This window comes from Phoenix dactylifera, chromosome 3 (genome assembly GCF_051530095.1).
Source record: "Phoenix dactylifera cultivar Ajwa chromosome 3, Ajwa_hap1_PhDact_Kaust_v1.1, whole genome shotgun sequence".
NCBI lineage: Eukaryota > Viridiplantae > Streptophyta > Magnoliopsida > Arecales > Arecaceae > Phoenix > Phoenix dactylifera.
The window spans coordinates 45,674,839-45,699,777 of record NC_143192.1 but is presented as its reverse complement, the minus strand read 5'-3'; the positions used below and the strand labels follow the sequence as shown (position 1 = coordinate 45,699,777).

The 24,939-nt window shown below is 38.0% G+C and overlaps 2 protein-coding genes and 1 pseudogene across 4 annotated transcripts in view; 2 read left to right on the top strand and 1 right to left on the bottom strand.

The window, feature by feature from the left end:
* Window positions 1–317: 317 nt before the first annotated feature.
* LOC103705161 (putative trehalose-phosphate phosphatase F) lies at window positions 318–6,372 on the top strand. Of its 2 annotated transcripts, none has more exons than XM_008788783.6 (13): window positions 318–480; window positions 583–710; window positions 3,235–3,337; window positions 3,408–3,901; window positions 3,998–4,138; window positions 4,274–4,345; window positions 4,476–4,604; window positions 5,041–5,097; window positions 5,188–5,289; window positions 5,382–5,459; window positions 5,550–5,690; window positions 5,804–5,896; window positions 6,009–6,372. In XM_008788783.6, exons 4-13 carry the CDS (start codon window positions 3,599–3,601, stop codon window positions 6,060–6,062), a joined length of 1,170 nt encoding a protein of 389 aa, XP_008787005.1. In that variant the 5' UTR covers window positions 318–480; window positions 583–710; window positions 3,235–3,337; window positions 3,408–3,598; the 3' UTR covers window positions 6,063–6,372. The 2 variants fall into 2 exon arrangements, with proteins under 2 accessions (XP_008787005.1, XP_026659695.1); XM_026803894.4 differs by having other exon boundaries at window positions 367–480; window positions 3,415–3,901.
* Window positions 6,373–6,938: 566 nt separating this feature from the next.
* On the bottom strand, window positions 6,939–12,942 carry LOC103705212 (beta-ureidopropionase-like; annotated as a pseudogene). The gene is made up of 5 exons (XR_015976857.2): window positions 12,880–12,942; window positions 9,624–9,743; window positions 9,045–9,274; window positions 8,731–8,955; window positions 6,939–8,329 (listed from the first exon to the last, which is right to left on the bottom strand). The product of XR_015976857.2 is annotated as a beta-ureidopropionase-like (transcript).
* A 1,056-nt stretch (window positions 12,943–13,998) lies between these two features.
* Window positions 13,999–24,939, top strand: part of LOC103712166 (3-hydroxyisobutyryl-CoA hydrolase-like protein 1, mitochondrial) — a 12,284-nt gene continuing 1,343 nt past the window's right edge. Inside the window, exons 1-4 of the mRNA XM_088718633.2 lie at window positions 13,999–14,131; window positions 14,236–14,316; window positions 14,496–14,564; window positions 14,692–14,749. Coding sequence (XP_088574759.1) covers window positions 14,314–14,316; window positions 14,496–14,564; window positions 14,692–14,749 — 130 coding nt within the window. The 5' untranslated portion in view covers window positions 13,999–14,131; window positions 14,236–14,313. The remainder of the gene's footprint in view (window positions 14,132–14,235; window positions 14,317–14,495; window positions 14,565–14,691; window positions 14,750–24,939) is intronic.

The following is a 24,939-nucleotide window of genomic DNA, read 5'->3' as shown; positions in this document are numbered from 1 at the left end:
TTTTCCGTGTGCTTCGGGACCGGCGGTTTCCTCGGGAAAAAAAGGTGATGACACTAGCTGGCGCCACGTCTTCCCAACACCATTCGTTTGGCCCCAATGTTTCGATGACTATGTCACCATTCATACGTGAGGTTAAAAATATGCCACGTTAGTTGGTCACGTTAATTTGGGTCTAGAGCCATTCGAGTTGGGGAAGCCCACAATATGGAGATTTGGTCAATATTTTATTGATAATTTGATACAGTGAACATTTTTATAGATTTCCCGATTTTTTTTTTCTGATATTATATTTTTGGGCGTATGTGATCCCTGGTGTTGGTGTTTCCTGGATCGGCAACCGGGTGCCTTCTCGAGCACGTCTCCTGCGCGGCAAAACGCTATAAATACTACGTCTCGCCTCGCCTTCCCTTCTCCTCTCCATCCATGCTCTCCCTACGCTTGCGTTGAAGTCGCCCTCGCCCTCCGCCGCAAATCTCTAGGGTTCGTTACGACGACCCCTCCCCTCCCTCTTGACCACTTCCGCTCTCTCTTTTTGTCTAGCCTCCTTATTCTCTTCTTTGATTTGATTCTTTCTTTGTCTAGCCTCCTTTGTAGGCTTTGGATTCTCTCCGAGCTCTTCAAATCTCTCGCCGCATCGCAAGAACCCGATCGCGTTCGATCTCGATTCCGCGGGAATAAGCTGGTGTATAGCCTTTTGGATTCTCGATCAGGTATTCTACGTTCTTGTTCGTCTTCCTTTTTTTTCTGATTAGAGCCTTTTTTTTGTTTCTCTCTATATCCGATCCACCGGCGATGGCTTCGGTCTTTAGTGCAGTAGGTTCGGATTCATGACATTTTCTTGATTTCTTTTTCGAATCTTCAGTATTTTCATCAACTGTTGATTGTTTTATTTAATAGATCTAACCTATGATAGTTTGTTTGGTGATCTGGCATTGCTTTGATTTCCTTTTCTCCCTTTTTATGAGAGTTTTTCTTGTTTGTTTGATGGGTTCTTGATTTCTATCTGATGTCCTATTTGGATCTGGGTGGCGAGATCTTAATATTTCGTCCCTTACTCGATCTCTTTTTCCGCCCCTTGCTTTATCACGGTCGGATGCGGGGCCTCGGTAGATTTCGTGAAATCTGGGGTACTTTGCACAGTCTATGGTTGCCGGACAAATGTCGCCTTGCGGCTTTTGCTGTATACAGATCGGAGCGATGTCTAGCGCTCGCGTTGTCTCGTTGTCTTCGTTCTTCTTGGGCTGCCCATGGTTTCCTTGCATCTCTCGTTATGGGTGTATGTACCTTTAATGGACAAAAGGAGAGAAGCCCCACCGTCCCCATTTTGTCCCAATCTGTGTTCCCTGATGGAACCCCAGCGTCTAAAAAAACAGTTAGAGAAATATAAATCGGATGAAATATTACCCCTTATGTAATGCTTATGTTTCTGTACATAGATTATTATTTCTTGCGGCTGTAGCAGGGTGCCTAATTATTATCATCCGTACCCTTTGTTAAGTCGTTTAGTAGCGTGTTTTACCTTGCGTATTAACGAAACTTGTTTGTTTCGGCCGTTGTTCATGGTTCTGTTACATCATTCTTTATCACATGTGATGTGGGCCTTCTTGGCATGTCCCACCGTTTCCAGCCGTCTCTTTTTACCATTGTTGCATTTGATTTTATGGGGTTTTATTTGGCGGGTTTTACCTTTTGTTGCTAATATTTGCGTGGCGTATGGTGTACGACCGAATAATGTCCAGTTTTTCTCACACCTAGGCATACGTTTTTCTTTTCAAGGATTTGTTTGAATGTGTACCATCTCATGAGAGCTGTCATGTTAGCGATCAATCAATCATAGGGTTTTTTTTTTTTATTTTATTTTCAAGTCGCCAAATTATATTCTCGTGAAGGTCGGCTATCATTTTAATCATTTTTAGTCGGGGTCCGCTCACCATTTTCATTGGGGGTGTTAGTTGTGCTGGGACACTATTATGGAGATGATTTGATCTAGTTAGGTGCAGCAGCTGGTCGTCTAATGTTCACGATAGCATGGACCTTTTACTTTGTTTGTTTAAGAATATATTAACAGATTTTCTATTTTGACGGTCTAGAATCCAGATGAGCTGAAGCCAAGTTGTCCATCTCATTATGTTAATATAAGAGAACTGTCTTCAAAATTGAGTTGTCTTTCATATGTTATTTTTTTTGGGCGATCAAGATGTATTGGCATTTAATTGATGCCATAAAGTGGTGTGTTCTCATTATGTATCACCGGAAGAGTGCAGGGACCTTGGTTTGCCTCATTAGTTTCATGTGCCATTATCTAATCTGACAATATGCATAAACACATGTAGATTTGTGAAGTTTTTATTCATAGCTGTCACCTGCATTCTGACTCCGAGCTTGATGTAATATTATAAATTAGTGAAATGGTTTGTTGGCCTATATTAAATTTTCTGGATTGAGCATTAGATTTGCTAATGACAGCTCTCTAGTACCAAGACTCATTATTATAATATGATAATGGGGCCATCTACACTTCTTAGGGATTTGACTCTAAATATAGATTGGTTACCTTACATTTCACTCGCCATACTGCTGAAAGGAAACATAATATTGGGAGGAAAATTGGTTTTCTTCCTCCTAATAACTTTTGTATGTTGCATTTCTATTTTCTTTTTTGGGCCTCCTTATATATGAGTGCCTACGTTAATAGGTTAAGAGGAAGCCCTCGAATGTGCAAAATAAATTTATTGGAAAAAGAAGTTTCTTTTACATTGGAATATTCATGTTAATTTTGTGAAAAATAAAGTACTTTAGAGTTACATGTGACAAATTTACTTCTTTGAGCTGTGATTGTGTGCTAGGGAAGGCAAATTTCAGCTGTATGATTCATAAGATAAGTCTTATGTTAGGTAAGCGACTTTGTTTTGGTGTTTGAGATAATTCCTGCTAGTAATGACATTCAGGGGATTTTCCTTATTTTCAGTGTCAGTATGTTAGTATTTTTAGTTAAGATGGATATCTTGCTTATGAAATAGTCTTTTTTTTCGCCTGAGGATAATTATTATGCCACTTCTCTGGTTCTAGGTTTCTGGTATGTTAAAACATATATGTTTTCTTCAATATTGGCATAAAGATTCCTCATAGCATTCTAGCATCACTTTGCCACTGTTTTTCCCCCTAGACTATAGATATTTGTACTCATCTATGTCCAGTAGCTTACATTTTTTTCTTCTTTTCCAATATATGCAGTCAATAATTTCATCCGGTCAAGGTGATAGGCTTTTGTAGACCACTTCCAACTCAGATGTTTGATTGCATGATCTAAATGCTCTTTAGTTCTGGCAATGAGAAGGTATATCTTCTGTTGATCTTAGATTTTTATGCATCTTTTTTTGCCACTATAATGACATTTTGGTCATCAGTTTTCAGGAAGCCTTCGCTTAATGGACTGCACTCACAACTGCAGTGACAAGAAGACACTAAAGAGGTGGTTTTTCATTGACAAAAGGGTTGGTTAAATAACAGGAGCAGAGAAGGTGATTTAATAGCTTCTGAGCTAGCTGTTAGATATCATTAGTCCGTTGAGGATAATTTTGGCAGTGGTCTGGATTGAATGGATTTGAAGCCAAAACATAATTCCCCTGTTCTGACCGACCCAGTGCCTGTAAACAACTCAAGATTAGGATTGCCTTCTAATATTACACCATATTCACCTCAAGGACCTGCATATCCTTCTTCTAGCATGTATTTAACAATTTCCAGAAGAAAGCCCATGCCCAGTAAGCTCGATGATGTCCGCCATGGTGGTTTGCCAGATGCCATGGGATCTTCGTCACCTCCTCGCAAAAAGCTAAACAAGGATTTCAGCTCTGAGTCTGCTTCAGTTGAACAAGATGCTGCATATCGTACCTGGATGGTATGTACAATTTGCTCGTGAATATGGAAATATCTTGAGTATAAACTTTATAAACCAATGCATATAACAACTTATGGAACTAAACTCTGTTCACAGTTGAAATACCCATCAGCATTAAATGCACTAGAACATATCACCACTTGTGCCAAAGGCAAGAAGATTGCGTTGTTTTTGGATTATGATGGAACTCTTTCACCTATTGTGGACAACCCTGACCATGCTTATATGCCTACTGCGGTAAACTGATTTCCTACTGAAATTATTACAAGGCTAATTAAGTAATAGTTAATTTGTTAATATATCTATAGTTATCTTCTTTCTGGTGCTTGAGCTGCAATTATTTGTCATTCTAACTATCTTCTTTATTTTCAGATGCGTACTGCTGTTAAAAATGTTGCAAAATATTTTCCAACGGCAATTATTAGTGGAAGGAGTCGTGATAAGGCAATGCTACTTGTTTTTCTTTTTTATTTAATATTTCTCACACTTCTATGCGTATTAATTTGAGTTGCCTGTTCAATCTGAAAGCTTTTAACAGGCTGTATTCTTTCATCGTTTTTTGGATATTCTTCAGGTGTATGAATTCATAGGACTAACAGAATTGCATTATGCTGGTAGTCATGGAATGGACATTATAGGCCCAGTCAGAGAATCTAAGTCCATCGATGACCATCCAAACTGCATTAGGTCTACTGACAAGCAGGTGAAAAATCCCTTATATATATGTTAGGTTACATCTTTAAGTAATCGTGATTCCTTTGACCCTCTCCCCATATTGTGCAAATGTTATTATTTTTTTAAAGGAAGTCATCTCTTATGATGACCTGCAAAACTAGAAACTCTATGAGATGCTTTGTGGTGTACGCAGTGTGAACCAGAGATTTGGTGATATGAGGTCTAAGACTATCAAATCAAATGCCTGCTCTGATGATATTTTCCTGATACCTTATCACGGTCATCAATCAAAAAGATGATAATGATAGGTTGATTTATTGATATAAATGTATTTTATTCTTGATTAAGAATTCATGATTTATCGATATAAATGTATTTTATTCTTGATTAAGAATTCATGCTTCCTATATGGATCTCAGTTCGTATATCTATTCATTGCTGTCTTTTTTGTGCTTTCCTTCTAGGGTAAGGAGGTAAATCTCTTCCAGCCTGCTAGTGAGTTCTTACCAATGATCAACGAGGTACGTGATCCTTGTTATCTAAGGCTACATGTCATCCACCACATTTTATGTTGAACCACTGAATCCTGAGTGCATATTCGTAATGATTAGGTTTTTAGATCCCTCGTTGAGAATGTTAAAGATATAAGAGGTGCAAAAGTTGAGAACAACAAGTTTTGTGTCTCTGTACATTACCGCCTTGTAGATGAAAAGGTAAATGCTAAATTTTTATTGAAATGACAGTTTGCATGTTGCTGCGCTTGTAACTTGATCGAAGCTTTTCTTTGTTGGTCTATGGTTTCCAGAGTTGGCCTGCCGTTGCACATTGTGTGCGCGATGTCCTAAAGGACTACCCTCGTTTGCGATTGACTCATGGGCGGAAGGTAAGAAGAAGACAATATACCAAGTAAATATTTGCTTTGTATGTTTCCGCCGAAGCCAATCTTCTCTGCATTTGGCCCCTTATTATTCAGGTTTTAGAGGTCCGCCCTGTGATTGATTGGGACAAGGGTAAAGCTGTCGAGTTTCTGCTTGAATCCCTTGGAGTAAGCAATTGTGATGATGTGCTCCCGATTTATATTGGGGATGACCGTACTGACGAGGATGCATTCAAGGTAAAGGAAAAATGATTGATTTAGAAGTGCAACTAAATAATTTGCCAGAGTATATTTCCCATTGTGAACACCATTGGATAGGATGGATATTTATTCTTGATGGTTCGTAATAGGTTCTAAGGGAGAGAAACCGTGGCTATGGTATTTTAGTGTCATCAGTGCCAAAAGAATCCAAGGCCTTCTACTCTCTTAGAGATCCATCTGAGGTATATCTATTCTCGCTTTCAACTTCGCGTCGCCAACTTGCCGAATCTATGTTTATTTTTTTTCAAAAAAGAAATTAATAACCTCTACCATGGCTTTCATTCTGTTCTGCAGGTAATGGAATTTCTGAATGCGCTGGTGAAATGGAAGAAGTCGGCAGCATCATAAGAAGAGGAATTTCAAATAATTCCACCCACAATAAATGTTTATAAATATATATAAATAGTTGTGTCTGACAAATAAGCCAAGGCCCAAATGTGATTGAAGGAACTGAGTTTTTACCCTGCGGGCCAGAGTTTGGCATTTGATTTTCATTTGTTATTATTTTATAGGGCAATGCGTTTCTCTTTTTGCAAGCTCTCCCATTTTGATCCGTAGTAGATTCTCTAGTTATTTGCTCATCTTCAGTTCATACTGCATATTTGTTTATTCATTCATTGTTGACAGTTCAAAGCTTAATCGATTGTTGTTTTGTGAAGTATTCTGGTTTTATTAAACTTGTCTTGCAAAGCGTTGGAGAGAAAATGTTTTTAGATTTCTTCTCTCCTCCAGTTAAAAAACTCAGGAAACTTTTTATCGGTCGAGATAATTGTTGGTTGGACAGTGCAACTCTCGATCTTGCTCATAGGCCACCGGTGCTGAGCTGTACTGATGCTCCGCGATTACATTCTTGGGCTGTCACTCATAGCATCAGTGAGAAATCTGAGTGTTTGAAACTACGAGTAGAGACAGGTCAGGATTGTGGACTGTATTAGGATATAGACAATGCTCTCTCTCTCTCTCTCTCTCTCTCTCTCTCTCTCCCGCCCACCCCACCGCCCCGGCTTCCCACTCTCCTTCAACAAGTCCTATCCCTGATGAGCAACTCGAAAACTGACCAGTGTCTAATTGGTTTTTCTTTTAAAATACTATTAAAAATCCAATCAGTCAGATTGCCAGGGGAAGCCGCATCCTGCCATGCAAGCTAATTAACTCCTCTCGCCAGCATGAAATAGAAAAGGAAAAAATGCAAACAAAATGTTTACACCGACCAGGAGATGCTAATTTTACATAAAATGTTCTTGATATATATGCAGGACCTTGAAGGAAATTACCACACACCTCAAGTCAACCAGTGAGAATCTTAATGTTGCAGGATAGTGGTGGCTATTTTAAGCAGGTGGCAGTTTTCATCTGCGTTACTTAAGAGATGCCCATTTAAAGGACGATGCAAAAGTTACAGCCCATGCAAGAAGCTTAACTTGGGCGAACGACCACTGCATTCCAAGCCCGAGCAGAAGCAAGCCCTAAATCTTACAGCATAGATACTAATGTACAACAAAGGAGCGTACAATTGCTGCCTATGGCACCTTACCATGTTCACCAGATCAATCGCATCCTGAGTTCAAACACATTCGAGCATTTATGAAGGTAACATTAGAAAATTGAACTCCCTATATCTATTACCTTTTCGCTCTATGAAATGCCAAAGCTGATGTAGATTGTGCTCCACAGTACAACTATGCAGGAGTTTTGCAGAAGTTCATTGTATTTGCATTTTTTGCAAAATTGAATCACTTTTATTGTGCAAACACCATCCATTTCTAGCTTTTTTGGACTATGATGCCCTGCACTTAAATGAGAACATGCTCTTTAGTGCATAACACCGTACTCAATATACACATATTGATAACGCATGCCCAGATAAATACACATTGATGCACAAATAAAGATATTGTTATAGCCATGGGGATGGGTATGACCATCCAGTGCAATCCAACGGAAACTGTTTCCGAAAATAAATAAGTAAAAAAAGATAAATGAAATAAAATCTTGCTTGTTTCTGCAGAAATGAGAACAAAGTGATTTATCTTGCATAATTCTGGCCGGAACCCCTAAGTGCATAAAGTTATAATACACAAATACTTCATTAAAGCCTTATTATTGACATGAGGAAGGTTAATATTATTTAGCTATATTACATTATATAACAAGCTCACATGGGACCACTAAAAATAAAATGATGATAATATGCCAGAGCCTAGAATTAGAACTCCATAGGATGGTCATCAAACTGAAGTGGCAACTTAAAAGGTTATCTGCATGCTCATAAGAGAGGATCACATTCATTGCTTTGCGAGAATAATCAAATTCCAACAATCTCCAATCAGATTCATGGTCTCTTGGGCAGCACGGGTTTCATCATAGACCTGGGGAGGAAAGTCTGGTTTCAAGTACTGAGAAAGAATGGCTGCATACAATTCCCATCTCTGTAGCATAACAGATGCGGTGCAAGATGAATCAGGAGAAGAAAAATGGATAGAACCATAAAAATGCCCAAAATCTGAATGCTGGCACTTCCCATCACCAGAAGTGAATGGATTTGGAAAGACTTCACTCGCTACACGATTGATCGACCCAACTAAGTAACTATTTGCTATTGCAGCATTCCAAGCCTGCAACATCACAAAGATTGACAATTTCTTTCTTACATAAAGCAATTAAGGACATTTGATCCGCGACCAAAATCTGAATCGGAATCAGAATGCATAGTAATAAAAACTGGAATGATCATATCACTCAACATATTTGGTTCGTGATTGGAATCGAAATCGGAATAAAATTTGAATATTAAAAGAGAGTAGGATTGGATTTGGGAGGATTGGGGCATTTCTATTTCCTCCCGAAATCGAAACTAAAATGAGACACCTTCTATCCAAACGGCCAGAATAAGAGTCACTCATTTCCATTTGCATTCCGGAGTCCAACTCCCGCCACCAAATATGCCATAAACTGTGAAACCCATGAAAAAGGGGAAAAACTAGTAAGACGGGAAAAGGAACCAAAGTGCAAATACCTCAATAGGCCACATTGGTTCACTTAGTTCTCCAGCTGTAGCAGAGGGGTTGAAAACAATCTCAGCTCCCTTGAGTCTAAATGCTAACCAATTTAAAGGATGGTGCCTTCCATAACAAATGTTTACAGCAATCTTCCCATAAGCAGTTTTCAAAACGGGGTGCCCATTATTTCCTTCCACACAGTATGTGCTCTCATTGGAATCCCCAACCCTAGGAATGTGATTCTGATGAAACTTTTATAAGAGATATGTACATGGAGACAGGTGATTAATAATACTACAGGCAACAATTGAATAGCAGCATTACAGTTTACCTTGTGATGGATGCCAATTATGTTACCATGGTTTTTCCGATTATGACAGCAGTATTCCAAACTATTTCTCCATGGTTTACATCCCTTTCGAGAATTGGATTCACAATTACCATGTTATATTTCCGTGCAAGGTCCTGAAGAAATTGAGTTGACTCTCCATCAACAGGCTCTGCAAATTCACACCATCTGTTCTCATGGGCGCAGAAGGCAAAGGGCATCATCCAAGCCTCCTACATTCATAGAGACAAAGCTAATTTCAGGATAACTTCATTAAAGGGATAAGTAATTAATCTGGCAAGAATTGTAACTGTCAGATCTAACATTTTTTTAAAAAAAAAAGAATGATAAACAATAAGGAGAAAAGGCTCAGAATGGTGTGTAAGTATTAACGATAAACTGTAAATTAATTGGAAAAGTTGCTAAGTTTTCGATATCGGGATTTTCCTGATTCAAAATAATAAAAGGTAAGAAAGATCTGATGAAAATTGATAGCATCTATACAATGTGTACAAAGCAAAAAAGACTACTTTCAGAATTCATGAAGGGATGAGGGAAACCTAAACAGTGCATAGAACTTACTTGCAAGCATAAAATGTTGACACCAGAAGCACCAGCTGCATCAATCATGGGTTTTACTTTCTGCATGATAGCTTTCTTCTGGTGTGCAAAGCGGGCAGTAGTTGGAAGGGCAATAGAGTTCTGGACAAGACCCATACGAAAAATTCAAGCTTGCCGCAATAATTCTTTGTCAGCATGGAAGCAGTAAGCCCATGAAAAAAAATCAAAAACCATGTAGATGTATCTCCTTCCCTAGGTACCACTTTAGTTACAATCAGTGAGCTAATAGTTGGCTAATGCTGCAAGCCTACAACTTCTATCAGTGAGCTAATAGTTGGCTAATAGTGAGCTAATAGTTTGGCATCATATTCACGTAAGAATCGCTAGCCCAGAAAAGTATAATCAGCTTTGCATTTATTCAGACCCAACATGAAAACTAAATGATTTTCTTTTCCGAATAAATCAGGTGGCTTTGCCGCCATTCCTAAAAGAAATGTTTTTCTTTCCCAAACTCAGTGCATTTTAGGAACATCTTGCTTATCGGTGGAAGACGGTCATGAACCAATGTAGAAGTGATAATCACAAGTTTTAGTATCTAGACAAAAATCTTTCATGTGAAAGAGAGGAGGCAAGGGAGGGTAAAGTAGAAGTGATCTGGCAGTCTTTCAAACCCAAGATTCTCACCATCAGAAATGATCTCTTCGGTGATCCCATATCCTGGAAATCCTGGGGTTACATTTGCAAGATCAATGGCCTTAACAATCCTTCAATCCGGTTACCACATCCATACGATATTTCTGACATGAGTTGGAACTTGTTAAGAAGAGGAGGCTGGAGCTATGGGCAGGAATAGGAAAGCCATTGAATCCGGAATCTTAAGATTCATAAGATATTGCAAAGCAGATAAAGAAAGGGAGAAGTAGGAGGAACTGGAAAGTCATTTATCCTACAATCATGAGACTTTCAGGGTACTATAATCCATTTTGATGGCGATTCCTGGTAGCTTACATAACTTGAGAATGCATATTGATGGCCTTCTCAATCCTTTCTGCTTCAGTCTACTCCTACCTTCAACCAATCCTTACTCATGCATGAGATACAGAAAGAATATGGAAACCAGGAACACATACTTGTAATGGCCATCCATGGCTTTGCATATGCCTAGCCACTAATCTGTGTGATATCTTTTAGATGGCGATTCCTGGTAGCTTACATAACTTGAGAATGCATATTGATGGCCTTCTCAATCCTTTCTGCTTCAGTCTACTCCTACCTTCAACCAATCCTTACTCATGCATGAGATACAGAAAGAATATGGAAACCAGGAACACATACTTGTAATGGCCATCCATGGCTTTGCATATGCCTAGCCACTAATCTGTGTGATATCTTTTAGATGAGTGGAAATTAGTTGCAGTGAGAACGTGGAGGAAGCCAAAAGGAAATGGTAGGAAAAAGGAAGGACATTAGATTTCAGTAAGCAGGATTTTGTTATATCAATGTTCATCTACAGATGATTTTGAATGAGACAAATATCTTGGGATCAGAAGATCCATGGCATTCCAATCCCTTGTACTACGGTTGGGCAAACAGGCCTATGAAAGGTGGAAGCACAGAGGAAGAGAGAAGTTTGAGGAGGCTGGCAATCTCTTAATCTCAAGATTTTTGACATTCATAATCCATCAAAAGAATGATACATGGTATCTTGAAAAAATTGAATTTGCAAGACCATTGGTCTACCCTGATCCTCCCCGACTCCCATCCTCTTGCTTCATCTTCTAATACCTTCCAAGAGATATCACACGGTTACATTAGCAAGATATCTTAATAGGTCCTTGAAGAGCTAAAGTAGCTGATGGCGTTATCTTCATTGACAATCAAATTGTATAACAATAGATGAATAGATAAGTTAATAAGTCTATAGAGACATGCAGCTAGAATGGCTAAATGTACAACCTAGAGCCCAGAAGGTGGGTGCTAATCATTGGACAGAAGCTTATGCCCATTGTCCTAAACATGGTTAGCACATCATAGATTCATATTCTAGTTTCAGTTTTCTAATTTTTTGTAAACAACATTTTCCACATGAAGGCTTAACTTTGTATATATAACTTCATATCAACATTAATCATGCTCACCTTTGTTTGTAGCTTTGTAGCCCCTTCTATCAAAACCAAACACTACATAGCTGGTCCCCTCGAAAAACTATAGTCACAAGCTTGTATTCGGCTACAAAATCAATTAGTGGATCTTACAGTAAGATAGTCCCCCAAAGAAAGGGATTTTCTTTCAAGGACCAATAAGAACTCCATCTATGTTTTGTACGTAGCTGGTCCCAAGCCCGGATTGGGGAGGAGGGTTGCAGAGTTGATAGCCAGCATAAAACTATAGTCACATCCTATGAACATGAATCTATATATGGTAATAAAAAAAGATAAAATAAGAAATGAAGATATTCGTAGAAAGGTAGAGATAGAACTAATTGACGATAAATTGAGACAATAATATCTTAGATGGTTTAGACATGTAGAATGTAAACTATGAATCAGGGAAAGAAAGATAAAGATCGACTAAAAATTACATGGAGTGAAGTAGTAAGGAAGGACCTGATATCTATATATTTTTCAGAAAGTGTGGCCCTAAATAGAGTGGAATGGAGGAGAAGGATTCATACAGCCGAACTCGACTAGTTTGGGATTAATGTTTAGTTGAGTTGACTTTTCAAGAACCAACAAGTATGGGCCTTCCAGCTCGACAAAGAGGTGAATGAGAATTATTTAGACATCCTCGCAATACTGAATATGCTGAAGCAAAGAAGAGAGACCTCGTCCGGTATATGTTCAGAGATTTGATTCTTTATATACTAGCATAAGAATATTTCTCTGACCACAGTTCTCCACATCAAGGATACTAATGAGTAATGATGATAAGTACTTGAACTAACATCATTAGATAGAAACTTTTTTTCTTTTTTTTGATCAAATCCAATTAAGACTCGCTCCTAATTTTATTTGTGTTTGGACGTATTAATAAAGAAATAAAACATCAAATTCAACACTAATTCCCAACATGCATCAACTACCGAAGAAAAATCCTAGAATCAGATGGAGTACCCACTCAACTTAAACAAATGCTAGTGATATTAGTATTTGATTTTAGTCCTAAACCACACCGAAGAATGTATCTTGAGCAAGCGCCCTAAAACATAAATCTCGATCGTAGAATACGAGGGGAAAGACAAGAATTAAAAGCAAGGGTATGAGAGAAGACAAAGAACCTGGAAGACTTGGGGTTTTAGATTGGCTTCGAGAAGGCAATGGAAGGATTCAAAGCCATGAATCGATCCATCCGCTCAGATCTCTCCGTTCCCCTCCGCTTCTCCGTTCTCCTCTCGGTGCTGGCCGCTCGGTTGGGATTCCATTTATTTTATTTTTTTGTTCTTCTCGGAAGCTGGCGAGAGAGAACGGAATCGAGGTTCGCCGCAGCGAAGAAGCCAAGAAGGTATAAGCATTTAGAAACTTGCTCGTATTCAACCAATCAAGCCTTGTGGACGGCTAGGATGGTCTGGACGATGTGTCGCTGTTTGGTACTGTTCAGCAAAACGGCAAGCGCGGTGGGTGCTTATTTGGGTACGATTGGGAGTCACAGACTCCAAAAAAAAAAAAAAAATTCCAAAAAAAAAAACAACTAAGAACTAGGGAAATGAACTCCTGTTCTGTCAGCTAGAACAAGAGTTCTTATTTCTGGAGGCAAAAGGGAGGCAGAATAGACTGTTATTATAATAGTTTAGGACTTAAAAAAAAAAAAAAAAAAAAGAGAAAGAAAGAAAGAAAAAGCAGCAGCAGCAGCTAGTCTAAAGATATTATTTGAATTTTTTGATTCTATATAAATACCCAAGATTTACCCAATAAATAATCAATGTGTAACTAAACATAAGCCTGCACACGTCCTCACATACTTCTATTGTTTAAGTCCCAACATCTTTGTCTTGCTAACTGTTCAAATTCATATAAATCTGATCACAAATACTACAATTGGTCCGTGGTCAGTTCCAATGGATCCATGTTGCAGATCTGCAGTGTCCTCTAGTATACACAGGTTAATAGATTATGGGTCACATCCGCTCTGATACTATTAGTAATAATTCAGAATTTCACTTAAAAAGATTAGCTGAAAGATATTATTTGGATTATTTGATTCTATATAAGTATTCAAGATCTACCCAATGAATAATCAATATAGGATCAAACATATGTCCATATAAGTTCTTATATAAATACCTTTCCGTTGGTCATTATAGATGAGGTTCTGAGTTGTTATAACTATCTTGGAGATCAGAAATCCATTTGATCATTATAGTCGAGTCTTCTTGTAGCCAAAAATTGCTTTAAACCCAAACTGTTGAACGGGGAAGTTCAGCAAGGGGCACAGAAGATATTCGACTCTTTCTTGAGGTAGCACATAGCGCCCTCCGCTTTCTCTCCAACCCCCATACCAGCGCCGCCCAAGATGTCTCTCTCCACAACGAAGTCAGTTCGCCAATTGGCCACTCCTTTTCGTGTCGTTCCCTCTGTCCTCCTATTCTCTCATCGTAGCTCTGTTCCTATTTTTGCTGATGGCGATTCAATTCCAGGTACTCGTGGAGGGCAAGGCGAGCGCAAGGGCAGCGATCCTTAACAGGCCATTTGCTCCGAATGTTCTCACGACGAGCATGGTATTTGTTTCTTGAATCCCATCCGTGCTTGGTTTTGTGATCGGTTCTTTTTCTTTTTATTTTTATATTTTCCTCTCTCGCCCCTTGTATGCAGTTGCGGCGTTTGATTTGTTGTCTCAATGAATGCGGAGTTAGATTTGTTTAATAAAAGGTCATATATCGGTGATGATTATTTTTAGGCGCTTAGGTTGAAGAAGCTGTACGAGTCGTGGGAAGATAATCCTGATATCGGGTTTGTCATAATGAAGGTAGGATTTCAGTTTGTTTGGATGCTAGGTTCCTCTTTTTATCTTAACATGGGTTTGTTATGTGTTAAGAGAACTCATTTTCTCTAGCAGTATGAGGAGAACTTAGATGTGGTTTTAATTTCTCAAGTGCAGAGCATTCTGTGCCAGGGGAGATGTTGTCGCCCTCTACCGATTGCTCAGTGAAGGTCAGTATCGCTTTTAGTTAATGGCTTGCTGTTCTGATCTAGATTGAAAGCTCATTTTAATTTAACATTTATAATTGGTACATGTAACGTGATATTTTGTGCTCAATGTATATGGTTCTATTATTTTATATATGAATTCATGAGATGCATCAAAAGGGACAGAGGATCTTTCCAAGTATTGCTAGTTCCATCTGCTAGAACTCGAACATGTCTCGAAGAATCGCATCTAGGAGCCTTGTATACGATTTTGGAGTATCACCAATCAAACAAAAATATAATGCAAAAACTTTCATGTATAATGTTTTAAACTAGTTTATGATCCATATAGGAAGAGCAGGAAGATACAATAGTACATGCCTGAACAAAGAGAAGAAAATGGTACTAAGATTCAAGTGATACCTTCCAACACCTTAGGCTAAGCATCAATGATATAAACTTGGGGCAGGGGGACGGGGAGAGAATACACTCTTTTTTTTATTGGATGGGATAGAAAAGATGGGGTGGTTTCTTTTAGTAGCGGAGATAAAGGAGAGTGGAAATGGATAAGAAGAAGGTGATGAAGAATATTGAAGGATTAGCAAGATAATAATAAGAAGGGAGAAGCAGAGAAAAGAGAAAAAGAAGAAGGAATTAGTGGATAGAAGGAGGGTTATAAGGAGAAGAGATAGGAAGAAGTGAAGGAGAAGTAGAATAGAGTAGAAGAGGATGATGAATAATGATGATCTGGATTCATTTGGGAGCTGGAGGTTGTTGAATTGTGGAATTCAAAATGACCACATGAGATATTAAAGTTCCACCTTGGAAGCTTTGTTTAGGAGGACCAACATGTGATGATATCTACCATGGTTTCCCTTAATGCATTTAATACCATGCCGATTTGTTACATCTCAGCCTATGTTTCATGCCATACCTTAATAGGAGGCCAAGGCAACAAAGGTTAAAAAAAATTTATGCATTAAAATTAAAATTGTTTGGCTAGTTGGTAAAAACAGCAAAATAGTCAGAAAAGAACAAGATGACTTATAACTTATAAGCATATCTAAAGTCATTCCATGTACTTCAAAAAGGTAGAGAGGATCAAGAGGGTAGTCTAACTGTTGGCTCTAATCAATAAGGACACTCTATAACTTTCCCACAGAAAATGGTGTTTGGATCAGACCTAATGGTAGAAGCTATTTATTAAGATAACATGCATAGATAGGGAAACTGTTAATGGAAAAAAGGAAAAGAAACTGATGCTTTACTCAGAAGAGATAAACTATATTTATCGATCCCATGTTAAATATTTATCAATAACCAAATGCAGAAGTATGATAGATGAAAACTTATTCATGTACAGAACTAATTTTCAGCCTGTTTCTGATATTTTGTTAGTCCGAAATTTTAATTTTGTCTTATGCCATCTGTATAAATTAACCGCTTATAAGTTTAGTCCCCGGAAACTGCCATTCCTCTTACATAAAAGGTTCGTTTGGTTCGCGGGAAAATAAGGGGGGAAAGTGTGGTCAACAGGAAAGTAATGAGATGCCTCTTGTTTGGTTGGAGTTTTCAAAGAAGAGAGACGGGAAAGTTGTATTCTCATGGGAATATGATTCCCATATTTCATGGGAAAGTCTTTCCCATGAGAAACATGGGAAAGTTACTTTCCCATGAGGTAGAAATCACTCCATTTTTATTTTTCCCCAAAAAGGCCCTTCAGCATTAAAGAAGCATTAAAGACCTGATTTTTGTTGAGGGTATAATAGGAATTATGCATAACTTTTCTAGAAAAGTGGATGGTCAACCAAACATAAGCACTTTGAAAATCTATCACTTTCCCATGGTTAACCAAACATGCCAAAAGCAGATTCCTAGGCATTCTTTTCCTAGGAATCTGCTTTTCAGGAATCATATTCCTAGGAGGGAAAATGCTTCCCGCGAACCAAACAAGCCCAAAATATTTTACATGACACCCACTACACTTGTGGCTTTGCATGTTTAAATTATGTATTGTAGCTTTATTAGATCAATTGTGCTTATCATTTGACTGTATTACAAGTTATTATTAGTTGTATGCAGGGAAGGTGGAAGATTGCAAGGATTTTTTCAGGAACCTATATATGTTCATTTACATTTTAGGCACATATTTGAAGCCTCATGCAAGTTTGTAGCTTTCCTAAACCTTCAGATGTTGGAAATGTGTTACTGAATCAGGACCTTGGAGTGTTTTTTTAACAACTGATACAGATATTTAATGTAATATTAATTATTTGAAATTACATATAACCAGATCTGTAGAATTCCATTTATTGTAGTAGTTGGACTGTAAGAATTACTCTCTTTTTTTTTTTTTTAACCATTTTGCTTGCATATATGTAAGGCTGTGCTCTAGCCATAGCCAGAGGATCAAGTTTTAAAATGATTTTTGACACCCAAGTATTAAATTATATCATTTTTCAAAATTGAATTTCTATTCGTATGTAGTAACATCACTAGTATGTACATTGAGAATTAGTTACAAAATTGGAAATCGTTTCCTCAACTTAAGTTTGAAGTTGATTAGGCATTACATGATTTTTGCTCTGTGCAAATCTGTTTTTTTATTTTTCTTTTTTCCAGTGCTGTGAAAAAAAGAGCAACAGATTCTTTTTCTTCCTATGATAATTTTGTAAAGCTCTATGAAAATAGGAAGAGGAGAATCAACTTATTAGCCCATGTAATTTGCACCGGCTTTGCTCTCTTGATTAAAAGTAGTAAAATTAAATAGGGCCATCAATTATGAAGAAAGTTTTACATTTCAAATTCCCATTTCTTGCTTTCTTTTGATATGGCATGATGGCAATAGAAATTGTTTTCCTAATTTTAATCATAATTCGACCATCAATTATGAAGAAAGTTTTACATTTCAAATTCCCATTTCCTACTTTCTTTTGATATGGCACGATGGCAATAGAAATTGTTTCCTGAGTAATGAGAATCTTAGATGAGAATAGAAGAGCTCAGAATGAACTATGACTTGACCACTTTGAAGTCAGGTATACACATAATATTGTTGTGGTTAGTTTTTGTTTGCACAAGCACTAAATATGCTCATCTACAATGCTTTATAGTGCATCTCTGGTTTTAGTTTGTACAGATGATAATATTTTCTACTTCCCTAGAAAACTGTGAATGATCATGGTTTTCCTCTTCAAAAGGAACTAGATGTATTCATATGTGGTGGATCTGTTATTCTTTCTTTCTTTCTTTCTAGAATATTTCGCAGAAGACATTTCTTCCCCTCCTATAGCATTTAGTTGATATAATATTTTAACAAATTGTGTAGAAATATTTCCCTTTCTAAATAATGCTATTTGCTAGACATTCATTTTGCCATTCAACAGTTTGGCTGCTATGTTAAGTTTTACTTACCTTATTCCATGAAAGTGGCCATTTTGGATGGTATTACCATGGGGGGTGGAGCAGGAGTTTCAATTCCTGGGACATTTCGTATTGCAACTGATAAGACTGTATGAGTAATATATATCTGCTCCAAAAAATTGTAATGATATATTGTTTGCTTTTGTGCTCAAATTGTCAACAAATAAGTAAACAAGTTTCAAGCATGTGATGTTATATAATTCTGGAAGCATGCTACATGATTGTTCTTTCTTCTGGTTAAATTGACATGCCTTCTGTCTGGGTGACTCCATGGAAGAGCATATAGATACTTATGTCACAAGCAAACTAAATGTTGTCTTAAAATGAAGGTTATAAATATTTTGAGGTTTCTTATACAAGAAATGAAATAGGCATAACGACTTGATGGGGACATCAGAGCCGTTCGTTCAAACAATCGAGCCATCAGAGCCGCTCGCTCGCGTTCGCACCACGGGATGACATCATTATGGCTACGAGAGGATCCTGAGCCACCGGATTGAGTCAGGCCCAGATTGGGTCCATTTGAGTCTGCTTTATTTTTTGCATTTTGCTCTTGTTTAAGTCAAGTCAATTTGGTCAGTTGTTTTGTTATTAGACAAGTCAATTGGGTTAGCTGTTAAGTCATGTAATTAGGTCGAGTGATTGGATCGATTTCGGTATATAATCAATTGATTGACTTAGTCAATTAATTGAAGGGTCCAAGTTTGGTTAGTTGTTAATTGATTGATTTGGTCAATTCAAGATGTAAGGCCTATATAAAGGCACCCCTCTCATGATTTAAGCATTGAATGATTGAATAAAAAAAACCCTAGCCTCCTCCTTCTTCTCTTCTTCCTTCTCTCCTTTGATAGGAGTCCATTTAATTTCTTTACATGCAAAGTTAGCAAGACCCACATATCATGTATATTGGTATTTTTTTCCCTTGTTGGAGTTTATGCTATTTCTTCATATTGGAGATCAAGCCATCTTTTTCTTTCCATTTTCTCATCAGGTCCGTATACTGGACAGCATAACATATTATATTCCCAAGCAAAAATTAAAATCACCAAAATGGCATCACTAGTAAAGATCTGACTACATTGACCTTTCTAGTCAAACTAATGTTTATGCAACATGCAACAATTGATCAACAGTTAAATTGCCATGTTTCTGTTAGTAAATATATTTATAGACTTTCATTTGCTTTCGTCAATGTTTCCTTTTTGTTTGAATGTTCTCATGATTTCAGCCATCTTATTCGTTAAAGAACTATTATGCTGTTTCCTCATTCTAACAATTGTGGAAGGTAACAGTTATTTAGGGTATATGGTCAGAATCATTTCATAGAGGACTTATTAATTGACTTAATATCAGGGGCCTACCATCATTTTGTGGCCATTAGAGGACTTTGTAATTAACTTGTACAAGTAATTTACACGTGAGAGCGAACTACTTGTAACTAAGGTCTACAATCTTGGTACCGGGCACAATACCTGTACATTATGATTCAGTACGATATGGGCCGGTATGGTACATCATGTATCTCGTACCGAAACAGCTCTTAAACTATTTTTCTTACCTTTTATGTCAGTATTGCTCAGTATAGATTAGTACATTTCTGTATGCACCTTCGTACGTCTCAGTACACACCTTAGTACGTGTCGACACCCTTTGGTATGGACAATATGAGGCTTGTACCTATTTGAATATGAGTTTCATACTAGTTCCGACCTGGTACGGTATGGTACACCCTGTATCGGACAGTTCGGGGTGGTATGGCAGTCTATGTAGAGATGGGCACTGGGCCGGGCCGCCCATGGCCCGGCACGGCCCGGCACGAAGCGGGCCGTGCCAGGCACAACCCGCTTGCTACAGTAACGGGCCGTGCCAGGCACAGCCCGCTTGCTACAGTAACGGGCCGTGCCTAGCACGGCCCATAAAAGGGGGCCGGGCTGGGTTACCACTTTCTGGCCCGTGGGCCGAGCTCGGCACGACCCATAAGGGCCTGGGCTGGCACGACTCGTGGGCCAAGCACGGCACGGCCCCGCGGGCCAGCCCGGCACCACCCATAAGGGCCTGGGCCCGGCACGGCCCGCGAGCCAGCCCGGAACGGCCCATAAGGGCCTGAACCGGGCCTGGGCCGGGCCAGGCACGGCCCGTCCCCCTTAAAATAAATGAAAATAATTTTTTTAATAAATTAATAAATATTGAAAACTAAGGATTTATTAATATAAAGCCACCTTAATGGTGGGAGGTTTGGTATAGACCCCTACCAGTTTATTAATTTAAATCAAAATGGTACATGAAGGGAGGTTTGGACTTTGGACCTTTGTCTGACCTCCAGAATACAATAAGAAAGGAGAAAAAATAGAGATGACTCACTTTAACAATTAAAAAAATAAAAATGTACAATTATAAAAAATTAAGAAATCTTACTAATCATCAGTGATTCAGTATTCACTATTCAGTAGTGTTTGTATCATCATCATCAGAGGATGTTGTATTATGTCCACCTTTATCTTGAAGTCTCGCCTCAGCATCCAACCAATCTTTGAAGCAGAGAAGCATCTCAACCGTTTCGCCAGTCATCCTACTTCTCTTTTCGTCAAGAACACGCCGACCTGCACTAAAAGCGGATTCCGATGCTACTGTGGATATCGGCACAGCTAAAATATCGCGTGCCATTGCAGACATAACAGGATATTGATTTTTAACACTCTTCCATCAAGATAATACATCTAGACTCTCTATTTGATTTTCATCATATGCAGACTGAAGATCATTTCGTAAATAAAATTCTAGTTCACTACTTAAAGATGAAGAAGATGAAGATGAACTTGAAGCATGTGTGTGTTTTCTCTATGCAATGAATGAAAAAATAGATGACGAACGAGAACTACTAGAAGAAGAAATAGAGCTTTGTACGGAGAATCTAGATCCACGAATTTTTTCATCATATATAGCATAAATATCATAAAGAAGTTGTTTTACCTCAATTTTAGTAGGTTCAGGATCTTGAATCATATTTTCACAGTATGCATCAAGTAAAATTAGCACGCCATTCAATTTAACTCTTGGATCAAATACAGCAGTTAAGTTATGCATAGGACATATCTTGTCCCAATACTCATTCCATTTAGATTCCATTTGTTCAATAATAGGCATTAAAACATCATCAAATCTATGTTCTGCAAATTTTTGACTAATTATATATGCTTGTTGTAAAAATGAACATGAAGTTCGATAATAAATACCAGAAAGAACATTAGTAGCATTATAAAAACTAAGCAAAAAATCTTCCAAAATTTTTTCTTTATTCCAATCAGTTTCAGTCAATGTATAGCCTAATCCACGATCATTAATATATGCACTTAATAAGTTTTTATATGGGTATGCATCATGTATCATGCTATATGTTGAGTTCCAACGAGTAATTACATCAAGTTTAAATTTTTTAAAACGTTTACCATGATTTATACATAGTTCCTTAAATTCTTGAAGTCTTGATCTTGAAGCATGAATAAAAGAAACTGCATTTCTAATTTTTGAAATCACATCTTGAATCATGCCCATGCCAGTTTGAACAGAAAAATTTAAGATATGACATGCACATCTAATATGCAATAAATTTTTATTTAACATGGGATGCAATGAGTCCTTTAATAATGTAACAGCAGAATTATTATTAGATGCATTATCAAAAGTAATAGACATAATTTTATCATTAATATTATATGAACATGCAGTTTGATAAATGGCATTTGAAATTTGTTGCCCAGAATGTGGAAAATCAAAAGCACGAAAAGCAAGAATACGTTTGTTTAATTGCCAATCATTATCAATATAATGAGCAGTAATGGCAATAAAACAATTACTACCTATAGATGCTGACCAAATATCAGAAGTTAATGAAATTTTTACATTTAAAGTAGAGAGTGTTTCAATTAAACTTTGTCTCATTGCTAAAAAGTTAGTCATAGCCACTCTTCTAAATATACGCCTACTAGTTCTTTTGTAAGCAGGTTGTAGGTTTAATTGAACATATTCTTCAAAATTAAAAGATTCACATAAACTAAAAGGTAATTCATCCTTAACTATCCATTTTACAAGTGCTTTTCTTTGAATTTCATGATTATATGCAAAATTACCTACAAGTGATCCCCCTTGTATATTAAGGGTACTTTGAGCATGAGAATCATGTATCCTATGACTCTCTTGATGTCTTTTAAATGGCCTGTTCCCCCACTACTACTACAACTATAAAGTTTGGCACATTTTTTACATTTTGCTTTCCAGACTCCATCAACCATAATTCTATCAAATTCATTCCATACAGCACTAGTCCTCTTACGAGAAGAGGTTTGATCTTCACTCGGTTCACTAGTTCTAGAGGAACTAGGAACATGGGGTTGAGGATTAGTTTCTTCTCCCTCAGAAATAGGAGGAATGCCAAAATGACTTTCCTCAAAAGATGACATATCTAAATTGATGAATGCAAAAAATAAAAACTAACCACAAGAAGGAATTGAGTAGAGGGTCAGAGGGCAGAGGTAGAGCTGAGATTTCTGAGCTTCCTCTTGTGCTCTCAACAGGAGTGACATTCTCTTCTCAACAAGAACCTCCTCTTGTGTAGCACTTGAACACTTGCTAAATGCAAACTAAAAATTAAATTGCTATAAGAGCACTTTAGAAGAGAGAAATAGTAGTAGTAGAGAAGGAGAGAATAGTTGGTTTGGTGTGGTGAGAATGAGGGAGGAAAGGGGTATTTATAGGACTCCAAATATTTTTTTCCCAAAATACCCCTCAAATTAGCCGTTTTGGACTGTTGGGAGGGGTATTTTGGGAAAAACTAAAAAATAGCCGTTTGGAAACGACTATTTTCTTCCCCCTGCCAGACGGGCCGTGCCAGGCACGGCCCGTAACGGGTCCAAACGGGCCGTGCCAGGCACGGCCCGTCTTGTGCCAGTCACGGCCCGTAACGGGCAGATTTTTTTTGCCAGACGGGCCGTGCCAGGCACGGCCCGTTTGGACCCAGGCACGGCCCGTCTGGCAGCCCGTGATGGGCCGTGCCTGGCACGGCCCATCTCGTGCCGTGCCGAGCACGGCCCGCCACCCCACGGGCCTAGGGCCAGGCCGGGCCTAGGTTTTAGGCTAAGCGGGCCGTGCCGGGCACGGCCCGTTTACGAAGCGGGCCGGGCCAGGCACGGCCCGTTTATTCTGTGGCCCGGTGGTTCTGGGCCGGGCCGGCTCGGCACGGCCCGATGCCCATGTATAAGTCTATGCTTCCAATGCATTAGCAGAATTCAGCTTAAGCATGTGTTCTGAACTCAGATTTTAGAGCATTGCATTACCTTGGTTTAGGCACATGGTTTTTGTGAGAAATTGTTTAGCTGCATGTTGAATGATATGCATCTGATATTATGCTTATTTGCGAATTAATAGCTCCGTGATGAACTGGAAATGGTTTTGTGCAGTATATACGTTAGGATATCCTAGTTGTCTGCATGCTTTTGAGTTAAAATGAATGTTTATAAAGGTGTTGTCTTGATTTTGTCATCTTTAGTTGAACATAGAATTTATTTAAATTACTTTAAGACTATATGAACAATTTCATATCTTCGCCACTCCTGAAACTCAAATTGGCTTGCATCCTGATGCTGGGGCTTCCTTTTACCTGTCACATCTAACTGGTCATGCAGGCAAGTCCTTGGGATGAAATCTGCTGAACTTGCTTATGACTTAAAAGTTCATGAAAAAATTATTATTATAGTCCACTTCTTGAAGGTATAGTCATCTGTCAGTGTCTGTTACTGCTTGATATTTGAAGCTCACACAAGCTTGATGTGGATGCCCATTTTGACACTATGATATATTAATTTGATGAAAGTTAAATGATAGAGCAAGTTTTCAAGTCTTGCTACTGATGTGGCTGGAGACAAAATAAGATATGTACTTCATTTCATAACTCTCACATTTTCTGAAGAATGGAATGCTTTTGACACTCCAATTAACAAATCCAGTGTAGCTATTTTACTTAATCCTACCAAGTAACAAATTCATATTCGTTTTTCTCTTTCTAAGGTTCCTTGGGTCAGTCCATCATTTTGCACCCGAAATCAATTCTTTATTCTTTACCCTGATCCTACTTGTGGTATATGCTGGATTATACCTATAATCTACTCACTGCATATCAACATGTTGCTAGCATTTTATTATTACCATCTATTGGAATTATGGTTGAAATTGATTTCTCACATGGGTACAACTTCTGGAAAATGTTTTTCCATTGTCTCACAAGTCCAAGAACTATTCCTTCTTGTAATCTAAAAACTTTGGGTGTATAGTTCACTTTTCTATGGTTTATTTTTCTTTTTAACAGGGTTTTTTCTGAAAACTCTTAATCCTTGGCCTCAGATTGCTGATGACTTTGACTTCTTACTGTGAAAACTTTGGCATACTTATTCACGTTTACTTTGAATATGATTTCAAGTTTCTTTTTTTTAATATAAATTTCCAGAGTATCAAGTGGTACTTGGCAAACCTTGAAATCTATGTAGCCTTGCCATCATATACCATAGCAATACAGAAATATATGTTAATAAAAAATTTAATTGTCATATATAGATGATTTCAACCAGCCTTATAAAGATGAAGCAACATGTTCTGAGCCCTCAGAATACATGATTATTTTTTATAAGCATATCATCACAGTGCTTCATAGTGGACATGTGTTCTTACTGAAAAATATCACTGGAAATGCGCGAACCACCATATCAACAGCTTTCAACTAATGCAGATTTGTCCAAGTGCAA